The 21,738-nt window shown below is 28.6% G+C and overlaps 1 protein-coding gene across 1 annotated transcript in view; it reads left to right on the top strand.

Moving 5' to 3' along the window:
* Positions 1-21,738, top strand: part of LOC145841030 (bridge-like lipid transfer protein family member 1) — a 53,470-nt gene that overhangs the window by 14,608 nt on the left and 17,124 nt on the right. Inside the window, exons 17-49 of the mRNA XM_082948388.1 lie at positions 128-229; positions 416-674; positions 834-1,103; positions 1,258-2,081; positions 2,175-2,334; positions 3,257-3,431; positions 3,956-4,016; positions 5,340-5,523; positions 6,404-6,517; positions 6,784-6,874; positions 7,359-7,682; positions 8,702-8,932; positions 9,251-9,398; positions 10,019-10,146; positions 10,377-10,478; positions 10,635-10,775; positions 10,900-11,038; positions 11,315-11,493; positions 11,746-11,821; positions 12,031-12,100; positions 12,273-12,328; positions 12,842-13,048; positions 13,338-13,567; positions 14,184-14,318; positions 14,621-14,774; positions 14,971-15,058; positions 15,253-15,365; positions 15,652-15,768; positions 16,195-16,294; positions 16,527-16,718; positions 16,863-16,961; positions 17,152-17,411; positions 17,919-18,191. Coding sequence (XP_082804514.1) covers positions 128-229; positions 416-674; positions 834-1,103; positions 1,258-2,081; positions 2,175-2,334; positions 3,257-3,431; positions 3,956-4,016; positions 5,340-5,523; positions 6,404-6,517; positions 6,784-6,874; positions 7,359-7,682; positions 8,702-8,932; positions 9,251-9,398; positions 10,019-10,146; positions 10,377-10,478; positions 10,635-10,775; positions 10,900-11,038; positions 11,315-11,493; positions 11,746-11,821; positions 12,031-12,100; positions 12,273-12,328; positions 12,842-13,048; positions 13,338-13,567; positions 14,184-14,318; positions 14,621-14,774; positions 14,971-15,058; positions 15,253-15,365; positions 15,652-15,768; positions 16,195-16,294; positions 16,527-16,718; positions 16,863-16,961; positions 17,152-17,411; positions 17,919-18,191 — 5,802 coding nt within the window. The remainder of the gene's footprint in view (positions 1-127; positions 230-415; positions 675-833; positions 1,104-1,257; positions 2,082-2,174; positions 2,335-3,256; positions 3,432-3,955; positions 4,017-5,339; positions 5,524-6,403; positions 6,518-6,783; positions 6,875-7,358; positions 7,683-8,701; positions 8,933-9,250; positions 9,399-10,018; positions 10,147-10,376; positions 10,479-10,634; positions 10,776-10,899; positions 11,039-11,314; positions 11,494-11,745; positions 11,822-12,030; positions 12,101-12,272; positions 12,329-12,841; positions 13,049-13,337; positions 13,568-14,183; positions 14,319-14,620; positions 14,775-14,970; positions 15,059-15,252; positions 15,366-15,651; positions 15,769-16,194; positions 16,295-16,526; positions 16,719-16,862; positions 16,962-17,151; positions 17,412-17,918; positions 18,192-21,738) is intronic.

The following is a 21,738-nucleotide window of genomic DNA, read 5'->3' as shown; positions in this document are numbered from 1 at the left end:
TTACATAAATTTTGTTTATTACTTGTACATTGACATAGGTAAATTAAAAATAGTTTAGTAGTTTCACTTTCAACCTGTTAAACTAGCTGTAAAAACTTTGATGACTAACTTCAATTATATTTTTTAGACTTTAGTGATTGGAGAGTGGCTGAAGTTATTCGTTTGCCAGTTTTCAAATGAAGACTACAAGCTAAATTCTACTCTTCTTTCTAGTTTTGTTTCTCAAAAGGTATTTTTTCGTTCTCATACTTTTTTTACTTTTTAACATTATGAAAAACTAATTTGTTTGATTCACTCATGTAGTTTTATTAAAAACGTGTTTAAGCTATTTACTTTTACGTTATATACTTTTTTTGTTTTTTTCTCAAATCAGTAGTACCTTTAATTTTTTTTTTTAATGTTTGTTACGTAACAGAGCAAGCTGCATCTCCGCTACACCGAGCTGCACGTGACCACTTCCAGCATCCGGGTGGCTTTGCTCGTGTCGGACACCTTCCTGTTCAGCGTGAACGTGCCGTACATTTCGCTGTGCGACGTCAAAGGCATCTGCCACGCCTGCAGCATGACGTCGAAGAAGAAGGCGGAAGCAGTGCACAGTCAAGTGTCCAGCGTTGAGTCGTACTTGATCAAAGTTGGAAAGTGCTCGGTGATAAGTCGGGTGTGTCAAAAAAACAGTAAGTTTTCTAATAAGTGTAGTGTTATACAAGTAGTATATTTTTGAAAAGTATGTATTTTATTTTAAGTTATTATAAAAAAGTTACAATAGTTTTTAACCCTTTAAGCATAATATTGTTGCGACTAAACACTGAAAATCCATCTTAATTTCTGTTCAGAAAAGGAGTACGTCGAAGCGGGCAAGTTCTGCCTGGGTCCGCTTGCTGTTCACATGAGCGAACCGCTGCCCGATGTCGACCTGCACGAAAAAGAGGCTCTCGTGCGCAAGTACGACGCTAACACAAAACGCATTGCTAGTATATGGCAGGAGGATTACAATCCCGAGCCGTCGAACCACTGCATCGCATGCTTAGGCTTGCTGGTGACTTCTGACATTCCTGACGATGAAAGCGAGTTTGAAAGCGAACTTACGGATGTGATTCGTGACGGTTAAAATTTTTGTTTTGGATTATAATGTTTTAATTCAAAATTAATTCTAACATACGAAAAAATAATGCCATCTGTTTTTTAATTTATTTTTATAAAATTTTGAATTTCTTTTTTATTTAATTAAAATAGTTTCTAACTTTGCTTCAAATTCAGATTCAAACTTAGGATCTGTGGCTACTACAAGCAACAAAAGCATACCACAAACGAGCATCCTAAAAAAAGACAGAAGCATTAAAGACCAAACTAATTATGCAGAAATAGATGCTGGCCTATCAGGGTCAATAGTGCAAGCCGACCAAAGTTCTTCCAGAAAAAGCCCAATCAATTCGTATGATACCGACGACAAAAGTATAACAATAAGTGGTCAGCAAACAAGTTCAAGTGAAGAGGTGTATTATTCCGCAGAGTCAGACTTTGAAAACGACGTTTCTGAATTACCATCCGGCAAGGAATCCCTCTCATCTCCCATTACAGTTCGAAGCCTGGACAGGCAAACAGCGAAAAACTCGAAACAAGCGAGAAAAATCTCGTTCGCGCAAGCCGCTGACAGCGAGGAGCTTTCCAAGGAAAAACTCAACACAATAGTCGCTGATCATCACAACTTAAACAAACTTGACGCTGCGCAGCGACCCATCAGCCTGAAGATCGGTTCGAAGGCGCGCGCCTCGAGCCAGATCAGCCAGAAGCGCAGGCAGAAAAGGAGCCTCAGCATCGACATGCTGGGAGGAACCGGAGCTTACGAGAGCGGCGACGTCGACGACCTGGTGGCGAATTACAAACCCCTGCTCGCCACGTTCCAGCTGATCAGGAAGCCGCTGGGCCTGCCCCACTGGTTCCCGACGTTTGAAAAGTCCGATGAAGGGATCAACCTGTCGTCGGTTGTTAGAAGTAGGGAGCGAAGGGAAAAAGTAGATTGTTGCGTTGATAATGATGCGGATACGCTTGTTCAGGATGTAAGAGTTAATATTAAAGTTCAGGTGAGAGTTAAATATTTTTTTTAAGATAGAATTTGTTAATTTCATCTAATAGTAATGCATCAAAATTTCATTTTATAATCGTTTGTCAAACAGGACGGTATTGTATTGCAAGTCACACCATTGCTGCTGCTTGGCATACAAAGAATATTGAAAAACTTGGAGACGACAATCGATTCAAGTTCAGCTTCTTCTGTCATTTCTAATATTCGTTCAGATTGTTTGTCAAAGTCTATTATGCTCTGCCAAATAGATGGTAAATTTTATTTCAAATTGTTTGAATTAACTTAAGGATATGGGTAGTTGAGGCACTTTTTTACAAGTTGATCTTATTTTAAAATCTTTGACTTAGCTAACAGTTGCTTTTTACCAATTCTTATAACGAAAACTGGTTTTTGAGATATGAGGGGACAAAGTCGTAAAGTTCAATAGGTTCCCTCATGAAAGATCAAAGTTGAAAAGGCAAAAAAAAAGTTTATTTCATTGAAATCTATCTTCTACAGTTTTTAAGCAATCTTTCTGAACCTTTTTCAGTTTAATCTTAGCTAAAAAATTAACAATCCTATAGAAAAAATTTTATTTTATTTTGAGTAAAATATTTTCATTATTATCATTCAATAGGATTTTTTCTTATAATGCAAGGGATTTTTTCTTGAAAATTTGAGGTCAACAGTTTAAAAAATGAAGGAGGAGAAAAAATATTAGTAGTTTTTTTTTTAATTCCGAGAATATCGGCCATGAAAATTTTGGATTCCTTACAGTTGTATCTGATTTTTTTTACAAAATTGGCTATGTCTCAAAAGTTAATTGATTTTTTTGTTTCTTAAAAAGATATTATCATATATACTTTAAGTTGATTGTTAATTCTATAAAATTAGATGATAATTTTAATGTCACTTATGTTAAAATTTTGTTTAATTTTTAGTTAAACAAAATAAGAGCCAAAAAATGTCATTTTGTTATGTCGGACCCGCCTATACCCTGAATTATTTGAAAAAGTTTAACTAATAACTTGATTTTTTTTAACGTATTATACATTACTCCTGTAGCTCATTCTATAAACACTTACAATGTTTTCATCCTATTTTAGTACTGGCTAGTAATGGAAAAATAAAATCATATTTTTGTGCCCATTTCTTAAGATCAACAAATAAAAAAATATATTGTTGATATTTTAGAAGCTGTACCCTCGGTGTGCTGCAATTCTAAGCCACCAAAAGTAGTGGTGAATGTGCAAGTGCCCAGCATAACAACGTGTTTCGTGCAAGCAAGCAATGGTGGTGAGTACGTGTTCACAAGACAGCTACCCCACACCACGCAGCATATTCCTTGCTATTCTGCTGTCATTGTGAGGTCTTTAAATTGTGATAAGTATTCTAGTTATTGTAGTCATTATTAGTTCAGAGTGTTTAAAAACTTTATAAATAAGAATTAAAACATGTTTTTTTTTTTGTTTTAAAATGCTGTTTTCAATTCTTAAAAAACCGCACAATTATATTTGGGTTTAAAGGACCTTGCTTTATACTAAAATAAAGGCTAATAATTTGTTTTACTTTATGCTTTTAAATACTTTTATGTTTGTTACAAATTTGTTACTTGTTGTTTTCTATATGCTTACTGCAATACAACATTTTTAAGTATTAAAGTAAAATGAATAATTTTCAATAGTGCACATAGTTTTTTCAAATTTTAAGTTATATAAGTTTGATTTAATTACATTTTTTAATCATCTAAGTTTTTACACTATGTTTTTATATTGTTAGAATAAATTTTTAAAAGAATAGTTTAATAATTAAATGAATAAAATTAAATTGAGTACATTTTAATTTAAATAAATAATAGTTATCATTATTTAATTTTGTTTAACACCCGTACAGGTTGGAAAAATTGAAACTTTCCGCAAAAACTTACTCTCCCTTAACTGATGTAGTTTATAAAGTAAGTTCATCTATAATTCTAACTTTTGTTTTATAATTGTTTAATTAGTAAATGAAAATTAAAAATTTATTGTTAACTCTAAATAAAATATTAATTATTTTTTATGCGATTAAAGTCAAAATTTATATTAAACATTAAATTAGTAATTTTTACAAAAGTCATACTAATAACAATTTATTAAAAAGTTTCAGACGTTAAAGCTTCTTTTAAGCTAAGATAGTTTTAACACTTCACGTATTTTGTGAGTATTTCTTTATTTCGTGGTTAAAAATATTTAATACCAAATTTAGTGTAAATATTTGATAAGGTTTCTTAGTTAGTTTTTATTAATTACAGTACACTACCGCTTAAGTACGCAAATTGAACCCGACCAAAAAGTGCGTACTTAGCACGGGTAGTGCGTACTTTTTGACGATATAGTATAATATGAAATTTAGTTGTTTGTTTTCTTTCTTACAACTAGCCACTAAATAATTAAGTCAAATAAACAAGTCATTTATTTTAAATAACATTTAAAACATAATTCTAATTTGCAAATTTTTTTAATAGATTTTAAAATGATTTATTTTTTCTATAAAAAGCTTCTACATAACTAATACATACATTTAATATAGAAAGTCAATGTCAGTCAATGATTTAAAAAAAATATTAAGCTACATTTTGTTTTGTTAGAGGGAAAGTACCAAACTACTTTGTGTTTACCAAACATTTTCAAAACATCAATGTATGTACATTTAAATTAGAATATGACTTAACTATTTTGTATACGTAGGTTTTTTTAACTTTGTCATCTAGATTTATTTATTTTATAGCATTACAGCTCAAATATCATTATTCTTTTTACTTTTCTGCAACCACTACACAAGTATTTAGTTTGTTAACATTTAATAACAGGACTGTCTCAATCTCAGGCCACTTGGCCTACTCAGGATTACTCACCCTAGTTTAAAAGTTAACAAAGTATCAGGCTAACTCAGCAGGTTGGCCATTCTACCTGGAAACATAAAATAATCTGGAAAAACTTGATGATTGAAAATTTAGGCAAAAAAACTGGAATTTCTTGAAGTTCTAGTATAACATCCTTTACTTTGTCTTTCTGGATAAGTGCGTACTTAAGGCGTGATGCGTACCAAAAAAAGTGCGTACTTAAGCGGTAGTATACTGTACTTAATTTAAATTTTAAGGTTAATTTTTATTTTTTAAACTTAAGCGTTTGAGCAAAGCCGCCTACTTATAAAAATCTTAATTCATAGTTGAATTTATTTATGCTTTAAATAATGTAAGTTTTTTTTAAACTTTGTATTCTTATTATCACCTGAATAGAAACAAGTTCAGAAAAAAACTCCCTGTGCCATTAAAGCTGACATAGGAAGTTTAGACTGTCAACTGAGGGTTCTTACACAAGATGGAGCTATTCCCGACCAAGTCAGCATTACTGCTCTGAAACAATCTCAGTCGCTTGTTAATTTCTCTGTAGAGAATAAGTTGTTACGAAAGTCAAACGAAGGTTTTAATTACCAGTTATTTGTTTTCTGCATTAAAGTTATATTATTCAAGTTTATTTTAACAAAATATGTAAAAATTTGTTTATTAATCTAAAAATACTTCTTCGTGGGTCACATTAAATGCAAAAAAATCCTTTGCAATTCCCAATATTTTTGAAAAAAAAAACTTTTGATTATGATCATATATTTAAAGCAAATGTGTAAAGAAATAAACATAAAGCAGGTAGCAATAATTATAAAGTACTTCTCGGGCTAAAAATGCTTTCTTGACTGGCTGCATTTGGATCTCTAAACGTAGTATTCCGATATTTTGACTAAATCCATAAATAAAAGCATGTGATCGACTCGTTATTTTTTCTTCCTTCTTTTGGCACACCTATAATAATTTATTCACTGTTTTAACTTCTACTGATTTTTATTCATTCCTTAAAGAAATTTGGTTTTATTTAAAATCAATAAACCAGAAGTAATCTATCCAAATCCATTTTTTAATAAGCTAGAACCCAATTATAAGTAATAAAAAGGAATAGAATTTTATACGAAGTGTAATTTAGAAATTTACTATTTTTAGACGTTAAGTTATTTGGAACTTGATCCGGACGGATCTTGTTTTAGAAAAAAAGGACTAGATCCGGTAATTACGAGTAAAAATATATACATTAAATGTATCATTTGACACTGAAAGATACTGAGTTTTTATTATTCTATAGTTATCTGTAAACGCGTTTTTATAAAACATTATTATTAAGTTAAACTAGTATAGACACTTAAGTTTTAGTATTTTAATAGAAATTATAATAAAATATCTATGAAGTTACCAGATGTGCGTCATTTTCATACAACTTAGTAGGAGCTGATAATATTAAAATTAACTTCTGTCAGCAGGTAGTGTTAATAGCAAGTATGGTTGGATTGCAATTGAATTTGGATGCAATGATATAAGTTTGAAAGGCTCCATCTTTGCTAGTGGACTTTCTCAAGAACTTATTGAAACAGGTCTATATTGTTTTAGTTTCAGTTTAAAAAATTAAGAGTCAACTTCTTTTGAGAAACAAAAAATAGATTTCATTTTTGTTATACATTTACTTTTATATATTTATATCATCTTAATAAATAATGGTTAACTTTTCCTAAAAAGTTAACAAAATTTTCTTTAGATATATTATTAGCTTGCTAAAACACTTATTACAATAGTTGTGAATATCAACCATGATTTAAGAAAGCATACATTTGAAATTAGTTTTATATATTTAAATTTTCAGAAAACAATTTGACTAATGATGCAGATGCTTCTTTTTCAATCGGAAATATTTGGTCAAACCTACCTACAAAAAATACAAATCATTCTTTAAGGTAAGTCTTTTATGTAAAAATTAAAAATATTACATAAATGTCACAACCTTAAAACCTGTAGTTTTTTCAAAATTGTTTGTACATTATTGTCTTTTACTAGCTTAGAAAATACAATAGAAGTTGTATTATGATTTAATATATAGTAGTAATTAGTAAACTATTAAGACATTATTTAGTAAACATTAGTTTGGTACGGTAACATAATATTTGCTAATACTTTTAAACTTTAAACTAGAATCAAAAACTGTCTTTCTTTTTCAATATAATAACTAGTTTAAAGAAACCAACCTGTGCTTTAGGAATGTTTAAAAACAACTACACTGTAAAAAATAAGTAAAAATTCAATAGTTAGTTAAAACTAATAGATTTCTAAATGTTTAATATTAAAATATTTTATAATTCAAAAAAAATGTCATAACTGAGCAAAACTATATTATTACTAAAACAAAATAAAGTTTACTATAAAAAAGTTTAAAACATGCAGACCAAATGTGGTTCAGTGGAACATTGTTACGTCACTAGCGGTCACCTTTCACGCATGGATGACTCCAGTCGACAGGTTGATCTTCCATATGAACCACATCCAATCATGCGTATCGCGCAAGCACACAGAAGTTTGCAGCGCGGTGTTCGTGTCGTGTCTGGAACATATAGTTGCTGAGGCGGAAATGCCTCCCTCGCAACACGACTCGTTGCCTAGCAACAAAGGATTGCTTGGAGTACAACTTGTTGACGGCGTTAAAAAGACAGAGTTACTGTCCGAAAGCGAGTTTTCAGATAAATACAACATCACTTCAGAAACCTCCAGGTGTGAAGTTTTAAGGATTGTATATCTTATCTTTTCAACCTTATATATATTTATACTTTTAAAGTTAGATATAAATTTTAGTACATAAGTATAGTTTTTTGCATAATAAATTTTTTGGCGAGTCCTTAACTACGCTTTTATTTTACTAAATTATTTATAGCTCTATATAACTTTTATTAATCTACCTAGATTTTATAAAGCTACTTTATATTATATTTTTGAATTTTTTTTTTAATACATCAATTCAAGTTCTGCACGATTTTGATCCACTATGAGTACTAGGTTCCTGAAGAATTTAAAAACTTTACTTTTTGTAACGATAATAGTTATACCTACATATACCTGTCTTCCATTCGGAAATACATATTTAGACATGGTCAAGTTTATGTCTTTAATGTGATTTTAATCTTTTTAGCAATAGTGAATTTTTACACGATGAACTCTGAAAAAGTATTGAGACTGAAGCAAAGTTAATCTATTAAAAACACATAACTTCTAAAAAAAAACTGCCTAATAATTCATCAAATTATTGAGAATGTCAATTTTGATGCGCTTAAACAAATTCAAGTTTTCTAAATGCGTTTTAAATTCAATCAGTTAAGAAGAAAGGCCTAGGATAAATGAAAATATTGATTAAAGTGATTTTTAATTTAACCTGTAATCAAACTGACTCAGGCTAGTTTTCAGTGATAAGACACTGTTTTTTTTTTCTTATGAAAGTAGAAACCCTACTAAAACTATTTGACACATTGTAATTTAGCGCTATGATAAGCAAGCTTATGAGTGTAAAAGTTTGACATTTGAATTGGTTTTACAAAATATTTAATTTTCTCAGGTATTTGATAAAAACTTTCTAAAGTCTTTTGATAGATGTTTTCTGGACTTTTTAAAATGAGTATTAGAATATTTAACTTCTTTGATTAGTTATGTAGTTTTTATACTTGTTTGTTATACTTTTAATTAAGTTAATTTAACAAAGTTTAGTAGAAATCGAAAATTTTTCAATAATTTTTTTATAGAAAAATACGCAAGCTTGAATCTATGCACATGCTGAATCTCATAACAAAGTTCCTCGCTCTGAGCGATCATCTCGAACAAATTGAAGAGCAACTGGGCAAAAAAGATCAACTTCCGAGACTAGTCACACTCACGCCGGCCGTTTTTGTTTTAGTGAGGCACTTGAGCGAAAAATTTAAAACCTCCAACTGCAAGAAACCGTCAACGCGCAAGAAGCCTGTTAAATTTACAAAGTATGCTACAGAAATTACTATTAAGATGTTAAGTTTAATGATATGTGTTTTGATCTTTTTAACAATAATAAACAGAGATCTTTTATTCAAAAGGAGAATCAGTACAATTTATACTTTTTAAGTTTTCTTTAGTATAAAAAAGTTTCGCTCAATGACCTCGTCAGTACTTATACTAAATTCTTATTCAAATAGAATCAAAGTTATTGTTAAGTTTAACTGTAACTTCTACGTTAATCTTTTTTTTAAGCATTTTTTTTACTATATAAGCTGTATTTTATACAACAACGGTAGTGTGCTTTAAATTGTAAACTGTTAAAGCGCTGCATCTGATAAAGAGGCTTCAGTATTCATACAAATGAATCAGTCGGCTAATGAAAATAACTCCGCTACTACAAATAGTTTTGTGAACTTCTTTAAGAGTCTTAATGTGTTGAACAACAGCGATGAACAAGTTAAAGAATTTCAAGTAAGCCTTACTAAGTTTAAATAAGATTAAATTATGTAAAGACGTCATTGTTGAATCAAATTTGAACCTTACTTTGAAATTATAAAAATTGTTGTATGAAAAAAGCCATCCTAGTATTGTGACTCTAAGCAGGGTTGCCACTTTACCTGGAAACCTGGAAAAACCTTGAAAAACCTGGAATTCAACAATTTAGGCGAAAATAACCTGGATTTTGAGAAATTTTGAAAAAAACCTGGAAAAACCTGGAATTTTTAATAATTTTAACATTTTCAGTACTTAAATTTCAATTTAACACAAAAAATCTATCATATAAATAAGATTTTTTTGTCATCATCAAAAAAAAATTTTATTAAAAAACTATTTAAAGTAACTTTATAGCATCTTTTAAATGTTTTTGTACTGTTTAACACAGTTTCTTTTATAGAAATTAACTTAAAACTAAAAATAGATCCAAAAATGTTTATTTTTTAAAAACCTGGAAGAAATTTGGAAAACCTAGAAAAATTTTTGAAAAAACAAGTGGCAACCCTGTCTAAGTCTTAATTGAAGTAAAATTTTTTTTTTTATCTATAAGAGGTTTTTTTTATTCAAGCTTATGTTTTCATTCAAACTAATTTCAGGAAAAGTACAAAACCTTGTTTGAATGCATGAAAATTGAGAGAAAGGAAGAAAACGTTGATAAAAATAGTCCAATAAAACAGATACTTGAAAAAGGAGCTCAAGTTAACATTTTGCTGAATAATATCAGGTAGAGTTATAACTTTTAACAGAATTTAGAAAATCAGATATATTTTTATAAAGTAATTTTTCCAACCTAATTATGAACTTAGTATCTGAACCAACGAAGCTTTGATTACTAGCTAAAGTAAATTTGTGAGTTTTGGTATTTCAGCTGTAATTTATTTTCAAATACTTAGTGCCAGATAATTTTACAACGTAATTTTTTTTTTAGTGTTTACACCTTATTGTTGTTTTTAGTATCAATAAGTATCCTTGTGATGAAAATTTGTTCTACAACAAAAAAAGTAAACAAAGAAACAAGCACATGAATCATGAGGTGTCTTTTTTGTTGAATGATGAGTTAGTTTTGTACATTTAAAATATAGTGAATAAATTGTTATATTACTATTTTTTTATTGTTACCTAGTACTTTTCATATAGTTATAATTAGTTATACGTATTAATTTTATTTTCTGTGTTACATATTCTATCTTTATTATATTTATTTGTTCACAGTTTTAAGAACACGCAAGATAAAAGCGTCGTTTTAAAGTGGTCGAATATTGATACAAAACTTCAACTTGTCCAAATTGAGAAATCCAATTTTCAAATACAAAATGAAGTTTCTCCCGCTAAAAGTACAAGCAGTAGTACTGAGTCAGTCAAGTATACTTTATAAATTATAGCATGCCTTTCAAGTATAATATTGATAACTCTTACTCTTATACACAATTTTTTTAATTTTAAATAAAGAAGTAAGCTTCTGACTATGTTCTAACAGCGGTAAGGCTTACTTATCTGTCGATCTGAAATTGAATTCCGATGAAATTTCTCAAAACGTTGACATGGAAATATTTCATTTAGTTAATGACACACTTCAAACTTTTTCTGTACTCAACGAAATGAAGTCCGATATCGAGGTAAAAAACAAGTAAACTTCATGAATTAAAAAATAACTGTCCATGAGAATAAGTACTTTTGTTTTTTTGAATCGTTGTTTTAAAGATATAAAAGTATGAAGCTCCTAGTCTAAATATTTCTTAAACACAATTCTAAGGCTTACTATATTGTAAGAACAGTATTGTTTTAAGTCTATTTCAATAACACCAAGTTTTTTTGTTATGAAAACTGATAAAACTATATGAAGAAGAAATTACAAAACGATGCACTGAATTATTAACAGAATAAAATTTCAGGTGCGCAAGTTTAGGGGGAAGTTGTCGGGTGTCAACTTGAGTTACAGATTCGCGGAAACACCCCTGCCTCATTCGAAAAATCCCAGCATGCGGGCAGCAGACAGGGAAACTCCCTTGTATACTTCAGCCCCGTCCCTCCTACCCCTCCTTCATCAACAATCGTCTGTAAAGGATAACAAGTTTGTTTGAAAATATTTTTGATTGGTTTATAGTTTTTAAGGAAAAATATAGTATAGTTAGTGAACCCTACGCGGTTTTCACTCTAAAATAGTGTTACAAAAAAAATGTTATAGCTTCTGAGAATGTAAATCTCATGTTTTATTTTTTATTGTAAAAAATAGTAATATGTTTGTAAATAACCGAAAGAAAATTTATTACATTAAACAAATTAGTTATTTAATAAAAAGTTTATAAAACTTTTTTTTTCATAGTTTGAACGTACCTTGGAAAGTAAATAGTTCTTTACCAGAAGTGACTGAATACCCAAGCTCATTCAAGTGTTGGCAGGTTTAAATTGTTTATATTTTATTTCTATTTATTTATTTTTTATTTTTTTGTTAAATTACTTGCCACAATACTTTTAATTTAAAACGTTTCTTGAATTTTTTTTTTACCAATGAACTTACGGCCTTGATTAACAAACTATTAACTAAAAAACAGTTTATGAGGCCAGTGTAAAATGCAATAATTTTAATAAACATATTTTTTATAAATAGATAATCTACAAGTTGGTGGATGAAAATAAGTTGGAAGGAAATAAAGAAAGTAATAATTATCGAATAGCAGGTGATTTGGTTGTTTTACGTATATTTCTCTAAAAGTTTGCAAGTTTCCGATTTTTCTTCTCTCCTTAAAACATATTTGTTCTAATTTACAACTTTTCTAGTAAAATAGTGCTTTGTAGATATTTTAAGCAATAGTTAGTTAAGTTACCTGCCTAAATGTTTTATTTACACAGAGGATCCAGATTCTGCTGAAATTATTAAGTTGAAATGTTCTCTTGACATAAAACAGGTTAGTTGGTTAAATAAACTATCTGCTTTATTGATGTATATACTTTTTTATTTTTTGAATATGTATGATGCTTAAGACTAACTTAAATTAGCTTTGTTTTGTTTTTATTTAATACTTACAAAGTTACTTTTTCAAATGTATTTCAATATTAATTGTTCAACAATAAAAAAAGCTTATAATAGTTAAAGACTTTTTAGTTGTATTTTGATGTATTATGAACTTTATTTATTATCAAGACTATATTTAATTCAAAATTATTTTGTTTTCGAAATACCATTTACTGCCATAAACCAAAAATTAAAGTTTTGTATGTTTATGTCAGAACTTATTTTAGATCATTGCACTGTTTTTACGGTATAAATTTTTAAGTTCTGTAGTTTTATACTGATATTAAAAGTTCACATACATATTAAGAGACACCTACAAATAAAATTTTTTTATACCATTCAAGCAAAAATTAATTTCTGAAAGGCTTTACTAACACTCAGTTGTAAAATAAGGTTATTATTTCAGGTTAATGTAGCAGTTTCAGTAGACGAGTTCAAAATAGCAGTAGAAATTGAGAACATCAAAGTCAACTTAGGACACCATTTGCATGAAAACCGCGTCATTTGCTTTAAACAAGAGACAAGTTTAAATGTTCGAATTGCCAATGTGAATGTTGAGTGTCGCAAAGAAAGCATGGACGAAAATTTACCGGTTTTCGATGAAAGTAGTAAGGTAACCTTCCAATTAATCAACAAAACCTTTTATTTCGAAATATTGTTTTTTAATGTTAGAAAACAACTTTTTTAGGTCTATTAAGTAATTTATTTTAATTTTTTTTTTATAAAAACATTTAAAAGCTTTTTTAATTACAGCATATATAGAAGTTTAACTTTAGATATTATACTTCTCTTCGTTTTTACTATATTTTTCGTTTGTTTCTAACTCGCCTAAAAGCTGAGGTACGAATATTAACTTTAAGCATTTTTTCCACTAAGCTGTAATTTATCTATCAACTCGAAAGGTGTTCATTAAAACGGAAATTGTCAACTCCAGCGTGACGCTGTTGATGAGCAACCGAGCGGAGCTCGATGACGTCACCAAGATGAAAGAAAACAGCGACGTCAGCGTGAACTTGAACCTGATTCACGTGCATCTGTGCGAACACTTGGGGGCGCTGTGCGACGAACTTCTGCTGGCAACTTCGAAAGTTTCGTCGCAGTCCCAACAGTTTTATCAAAACAAATTTGTCGTGTAAGTTTTTGTTTTACAGAGAAGTTGAAAAACTTTAAAAGTTTTGCTTAAGATATTATTGTTAAAAGCAAACAACAACAAAAAAATAATTTATAAGCGAAATAAAAGTAAAATCAGTTAGATTAAGCTCAGGACATTTTAAAAGAATTATTTTTAACTTCCGGATAGCTATTATGAAAAGTAAATGGTTAAATATACACAATTTATTTCGATAAAGTTTTTCTGTTTGTTTAAAGTTTTGTATTTTGTTAAACTATATTTTAACAAAATCGTGTTAACAATTAATTTTTTTGATTAGATATAACAATTGATTTTAACAATTAATAATCGTGTTATCTAATTTATTGCCTTGTTAAACATTTCAGTTCAACTTTAATTTATACTACAAACAAAATATTTTTTTTTAATTTTTTGTCTTTAATTAGATCAGCTCACCTTTTTTTTTTACAATCAAATCAAGTTTTTGACATCATGGCAACCAAAAGTGTTTAAATTATTTTGAGCCTTAAACATATAAAGGCTGCAAGTAAAAAAACTGCTAAGAAGTACTATAAAATGTACAATGTTTTTAAACTGAACAAATAAAAATCTTTACTGTGATGCCACGTTATTTCAGATCTAAGGAGGCAGCACAAGATTTGGCGAGTCCCATTCCAACGAATGTACTGGGTTCAATATTTGAGGCTTTCACCCCTCACACTCCTCCTAGCAACCCGCAACAAATAACCACCCATGACAACAAGATAGTGACGTAAGTCGTTTGCTAAATTTAATATTTTTAATTTGTGGGGTTTTGTATAAATACCAGTAAATTAACTTAAGTTGATATTAGTATTTTTGAATAACCTTTATCACCTGAAAGTTTGATTCAAATTGTCTATTTTTAAGATTATTGTAATATTATTATCTACTTATTTTTAATTTTGTCCATACTTTAAACACTTCTAAAAATAGTTTAATAAAACCAGGTGCTGTTAAAACTTAATTTTTGTGAGTATTTATTATGTAAACATTTTGATTTTATGTGTTAATTTTATCAAGAAATACAAATAGGTTTAAAGGGATTCTTAATGATTTGGAAATCTCGTTGTCGATTCTTCCAGAAGTAACTTCGAAATACGAGGCAACAAACATTGAAGTCAGCGCTGAAGTTGACAAATCATTCGCTTTCGAGTTGCCCCATCATCAACTTAAATTTGTATTGAACGTTTGTTGATTGTTTGTTTTTATGAGTATCACAAAAATATAAGTCAAAAAGTTTCTAAAAATTGAGTCTAAATTGTATTTAAGTTAATACAGAGTAAATTATTTAAATAGTTATGTACATTAGTACTTTATTTAGATTTCCTTTTTGTATAATATAAAACTAATGATTAGCTAGCTAGTAACATTATTTTTATTAGAATGGTCCACATGAGAAATCAATCACAACGCCAATCAAACTTCCTAACATAATTTCTAGTGCCAAAATTAAAACACCTTCCATAGAAAGTTGGTGAAACTTTGTTTTTTAAAGTGGTTTTAATTTACTTATAATTTGCAATTGATTTAGCTATCTTGATTTGAATAATTTACTTTCAATCAACAGTTTGTTTTGCACACAAAAATCATGCTTTAAAATATAGCTAGGCTTTGTTTAGATTTATAATTTTCTAGATTAAGTATAACACATGTTTTATTATAAGACGAAGGAAGGAAAGAAGTGAAGGTTTCAGTTCATCTTGGTGCTCATGAGCAAACCGTTACAACTGATCTTGTCAATCAACTCATCTTCTTGAAGACTCTGTCAACTAATGAAGTTCGTGTTCTAAGTTTACAAATTCGTAGACCGATCTTTAAAACATCAAGAAAATGAACTAATTTGTTATGCAATTTTATAAGGGCTTATGCTTATCTATTTTATTAATAAAAATTTATTTGCAACAATATCAATTTTATACAAAAAATGTTTGAAAGTACTGTAAAGGGTTAACAAGTTTAGTTTAACTAGTACTTAATTTAAAGTTTGCTAGATATAAGTTATATTTAACAACAAAGCTTAGTGTTTATTTTTGGGTGATTCATTTTGTGGTACTTAAATACAGATACAAGATGTTATAGACAAGTTTTACAAGTTCCAGCAGAAAAGTAAAGTGAAAATACCTTCTCCGGCAGCTAAACAGACACCTTCTGACATATACCATGTGTATGTGCAGTTTGATGTAAGTTAATGTTTCATTTGCATTAAGACTTTCAAATTTAATAACTTAAAACAGAGAACTTAGTTTATCAATCATTTTATACTGTTAGTGACCTTTAAAAAGCACTACAATATTTTAAGTTTCCTCTTAGATTATTCGCTTTTGGCTTGCTCTGAGTTTCTGATTTTTTTAATTACTTTACTAGTTTAAAATAAATAAATTTATTAATGCTAATAAAAGTTAAATAAATATGAATTTAAAGTTTAGTTTTAGTTTCTGGAATATTTTTAAGTATTTAAAAGTAATTTGTAAAAAAATATAAATAAATAATTTTAAAACAAGTTTACAATAATTATTTAAATCTATATGCTTGGTATCAATTTACGCATTTAAGCCATAGAAAACTAAAATTTATAAGTAACTTATAATTAATTTACGTTTGTTAAGGGAATTGAGCTGACAGTAACAACACCTTCTAACAACGCAGTCAGACTGAAAACATCAAGCATTGTTTTTGAGTTTTCCAATTCTAATCAAAATAAAAAAGGTTAACTTAATTTTTAAATCTATAAAATTTATTTCTTCCGTTAGAACAATAAAACTAGTAAAACTAATTTATATTTTAACTATCTGATTAAGGATTGAAAAAAAAAACAACTTATTTTAAATATTATATCTGAAAACAAAAAGAATTTTTCAACTTATAAAATTGAAAAAACACTACAAACTTTTTAACGTATAAAGAAACTCGTTTTTGTAACTCACATATTACACCGCAGATGCGAACGTGGGTAAGTACTTGACAATGTTCGGAAAAGCTGACATAGACATGAAAGTTGCGCTGGGAACTTTCGTGTTGAACCCGATCTATCGCGAGGCGGAACCCGAGTTTCAGCAAACTGGTTACTTCAAAACGAGAATAAACCTGAAAAATTCAACGACCCAATCGCACCCGAATACAAGTGAAACAGGTATTTTGGCATGGCATTCCTGATAAAGCATTGTAGAAAATAAAGTGTAAAAAATAATAAACAGTTTTAGTTTGTAGTTTAAACAAATTATTTCTATAACGTTTTTATATTGTCGTAAAAAGTCATTTTGCTCAAATATAAAAGGTATTGGAGATGAAAAAAACAAGAATATCAGCGAAAACACAATACTAATTTCACTTCTCAGACCTTTATTCTTTATTCAACCCACTGCGTTTGATAAAGGTTAGTTTAATTCAAAATATGTTGGAGTTGCACTGCTCGCTTAAAGAATGCTTGTAAGCATTGAATTGTTGATAAACAAACAAGCTGCTCTTAGTTTGTATTTTTTGATCATTAGCATAATATTTAATTTTTCGTATAAATTTTGACATTTAGATAATGCAGTCTTTAACTTATGTATCTTTTCTTTCAGCAATTTTAATTTTTGTCGCCTACAAAACGGCCTACGAAAAGTGGATAGAAACAAACAGCTATTTAAACAAGAAAAGGCAGCAAGCTAGTCAAATACGTTCTGGTTTGTTGCAATCTAGCCAAACTTCTGCAAGTAAATTGCCACCTCAGCAAGAGTCTAGCTCAGTTGCTTCTTTAAATCACTTTTTCCTTCAACTTACAGTTCACGATTTAGGCGTTTGTCTTCCAATACCTGATTATTCAAACAAAGATAATGGGGAAGTGAGTCATTATTTGAAACTAAAACTTAATAGTTGAATTTTTAAAGACAAAATCATCTAAAAGATTAGCATAGCAAGTTGAATGATAAAAGATTTTGAAAGAAAGATAAAAATTTTAGAACAACTTGCCTATAGCAGGAGTCGGCAAACTATGACCTGCGGGCATTGAGCGAACATTTTAGACCCGCGACATGTATTTTACTTTAAAATAAATTTATTGAAGGTTTATCAATTAAAATTAAATTTTATTTTGTAAACTTTTTTTAATACGCTCATTATTTAGTGAGGAGTAAGCAGTTATATAACTAATTTCTTTAAAAATTAACTTTTAGATATATTTTTCAAGGAGGCTTAAAAAAACCTTTAGCAAATCCGGTATACTGCTTATAAAAGGTCTTCCACCGCTGGCCTTATAATAACTCAACTCTTATTTTTATTATCAATAAAAAACAACTTTATCTTAAAACTTTTACTATAGCGTATTTCAACAACGACCACATTTCAACAGGCTATGTTATCTGACGACATATCGCTTGCCTTGGTGCTCACCACCAACAACGCAACGATATCCGCCTGCATTGCCAAGTCCGTGGTCACGCAGGGAAACTTCAGCGGCTTCTGCCTCAGGTTCGCCAACGATTTTCAACCGTGGCTGGACGACTGGCGTGATGAGTCTTATTACGACCGCAACATCGCCGATATTGCCAACGATTACGACATGGCTGAGTTTTGCTACGGGGTGGTCATCAACGCCTTTACAGTTCCCCAGGGAAGCTATAAGGTAACTTGTTTATTGTGTACGTACAAAAGTAATTAATTTAAACTTATCTTGGAACACGTTCAAAATCCACCCGCAATCAAAATCCACCCGCGATCAAAATCCACCCGATCAAAATCCACCCGATCAAAATCCACCCGATCAAAATCCACCTGTTTCAAAATCCACCCGATCAAAATCCACCCGGGTCAAAATCCACCCGATCAAAATCTACCCGGTTCAAAATCCACCCGATCAAAATCCACCCGGGTCAAAATCCACCCGATCAAAATCCACCCGAGTCAAAATCCACCCGAGTCAAAATCCACCCGTTCAAAATCAACCCGGTTCAAAATCCACCCGATCAAAATCAACCCGGTTCAAAATCCACCCGATTAAAATCAACCCGATCAAAATCAACCCGAGTCAAAATCCACCCGAGTCAAAATCCATCCGATCAAAATCAACCCGGTTCAATATCCACCCGATCGAAATCCATCCGAGTCAAAATCCACCCGATCAAAATCCACCCGATCAAAATCAACCCGGTTCAATATCCACCCGATCGAAATCCATCCGAGTCAAAATCCACCCGATCAAAATCCACCCGATCAAAATCAACCCAGTTCAAATTCCACCCAGATCAAAATCAACCCAATCAAAATCAACCCGGTTCAAAATCCACCCAATCAAAATCAACTCGAGTTCATTTTTTTTCGAAATAAGAATTAATTTCTAATAGAATTTTGTAATATTGAATAAAGTTATATGTTTAAACAACTATTGGTATAAAAAAGAGTAAGTATTTATAAAGAAAGAAATTTTAATTTATTTAATAAAATAATTAAAAAAATAAGTTAAACAATATAATTAAACAGCATTAAAAAAATATTCATAGTAGCTTTACAAGTATTTAAAATGTTTATAATTTATTAATGTTAGTAGTGTTGGTGTTACTTTTAAAAAAAGAAGTTAAAAAAAATAAAAAAAGAATTACGCTCAGTTTTAATCCATTTAAACTTCCTTCTAATATAATTTCCCAAAGTCAATCATAGTTAAATAAAAATATTTACTAAGGATAACTCATAGTAAATTAAAATATCAAAACTATAGAAGTTTATAAATTAGAAGAATCTTTAATAACATTTATTAAACTAAAGAAAATTACAAAAATCAAATACCAAATAATGTAAATTTATGAAAATGTTAATAAAATGTTACAAAAAGAAAATTAAAATATTAATCTAAAATTTTTGAGCTTTTTTTTTTTGATGTAAAAAGTTTTGTGTTTTGTGCTTTACTTAAATTTCAAAATAGTATTACATACAATATTTTATTATATAGAAAATTTCAACTAACAGTGTTTATAAAAAATAAAATATAGATAAAGAATTATATAAAATTGCTACGTGATAATAAAATAAAAATCCTTTGTTAAATTTGGAAAAACTATCACCTATTAATTATATTTTAAACATTATTGTTTTCGACGTGGAAAAGACGTTAAAAGATATTTTTGGTGTGCGACTCGATAACTTTAAGGTATGTTCGTGCAAGAGGACTTAGGACCAAATATTTTGAGCGCTTTTATTTGTCGTTTAGCAAACAATTTATTGACGTTTCTTTTATTAGTAATTTTTATAAACAGAAAATAAATTTTAATATAAAAATACGAAAACTAATTTACTAAAAATATAAATGAGGAATATGTAAGAAATCAATAACTGTTTTAAAACAATTTTATTGTTTTCTATCTAATTTTTGTTACAAATATTTTTTATTTTTTTTTTAGTTTATACAATAATTTTAGCTGCTATTATCTTTTTTTGAAAGTGTTTAAGTTATTTGAATTTTATTTTATTAAATGTTTTTTTTATAAACCATCTATTTTTGAAAAAACTAAAAATTGTTTCGTCTAAAGTAACTAAAGTTATAAGTTATTTTTAATTAGATAACAACTTAATTTGCTAGTTTTCAACTAATAGTACAAATTAATAAGCTAAACATTTTTCTATGAATTCTAAAGTCCTTTACATAAAACAAATATCGACTCTACAATTCATTGAGTTTGCTCAAATAGCTTGTAAATTGCAACTAAAAAAGTTAGTAGTTAGACTTGAGCTAGGGAAATTATATACTTTAGAATTGTAGTAGTAAACAAATAAGTTGAGTTTTTTAGAAATGACACTATATTTATAACAAATATTACGAAAAAAAAAACTTATAAAATTTTTAATTTATTATTAAAATGTTCTATTTTTACATATGTTCATTAAAAAAAAGTATGTATTTCAGACAAGAGAGTTTAAATTCAAGTATAAGTTATTTTTATGAATTTTTGTACAAACTGTATTAACTTAAACAATCGTATTAATAATTTTATTAATAGGTTAAGGCCAGTTTTGAAACTGTTTAATTGAGTGGTTTTAAAAAATTTAATCTCTTTTGGTTAACGTTTAAATTTAAAATTTAAAATTTTCTAATCTAAAACTTTTAATTTACATGCGATAAATTTTCTTGAATTAATTTCCGACAATTTAAGTTAAAAGCTATAACTGCATGTTTTTAATTAATTAGTTGTAAACGTTTTATGTTTTTTTATAAATATAAAGTTGCATAGAAATTGTAATTAAGTAAGATAAATTATTATTTACTGTTCAATATTATATTGTTAATTGATATTTTTTAATTCATAGAAATGGAAATGTTATTATTTACCACTATTTTTTTTTAAATATAATCTTCATATAAAAAAAGTCCATTTGTTAAAACTTAAAAAATTTTAAGTAATTTAATTAAAAATGAAACAATATTAAAATTAAAAATAATAATTATTAAAAAAACACAAACTAAATGAATTTTAAACGTTTGCCTTTTACTTTTTTGTAATTAAAAGTAACGAAGATGCAGTTTGATTTAATCAGAGTCGGCAGACAATTGTTTATCTCGGGCCAAATTTCATGTTTCAATTTTTTCCGCGAGCCGTTGTTTTATTCAATTTTTGTTTTTAATCTGTTTTAGTCACGTTTATCTACTTATAGGGATCAGGCCTGGCATATTTAAAATGTATATTTTTTCTAAAGTCGAAAACTATGTTTTTTAAAAACTTATTTTACAAACATTATTTACAAGGTTATTTAAATTAGATAACAAATTTTTAATTTTCATGACCACTTATCTGTTTAATAATTAAGAAAGCAATCTATGAAACTTTTTGTGTTTCAGAAAACAACACGGTACACAACAACACAGTGATGCAATAATACAATTAATAAAATTTGATATCCATTTCCTCTTCTGGTTCGGTTTCATAAAGTGTTGTTTTTTATCTTTCTTTCAGTCTTTTGCATTTTGTTGATAGCCATTTCAGGTTGTCATTTACAAGCAACTCTCAGTGACATCTGAAAAAAACTAAGCTTAAAAAACAGGTGTAGATCATTATGTACACTTTTTATAATCAATTTCTATTATTTTATTTGTATTTTCTTTTTAGTAGTTAAAAAAAATCATTTTTATTTAATGCACAGCATATCACGTATTTAAAATTTTAGTGATTTTGTTAAACTAGTTA

This window comes from Thalia democratica, chromosome 7 (genome assembly GCF_965202585.1).
Source record: "Thalia democratica chromosome 7, ktThaDemo2.hap1.1, whole genome shotgun sequence".
In the NCBI taxonomy this organism is placed as follows: Eukaryota; Metazoa; Chordata; class Thaliacea; order Salpida; family Salpidae; genus Thalia; species Thalia democratica.
Note: the sequence above shows the minus strand (reverse complement) of the source record. Positions and strands in the feature narration are given on the sequence as shown.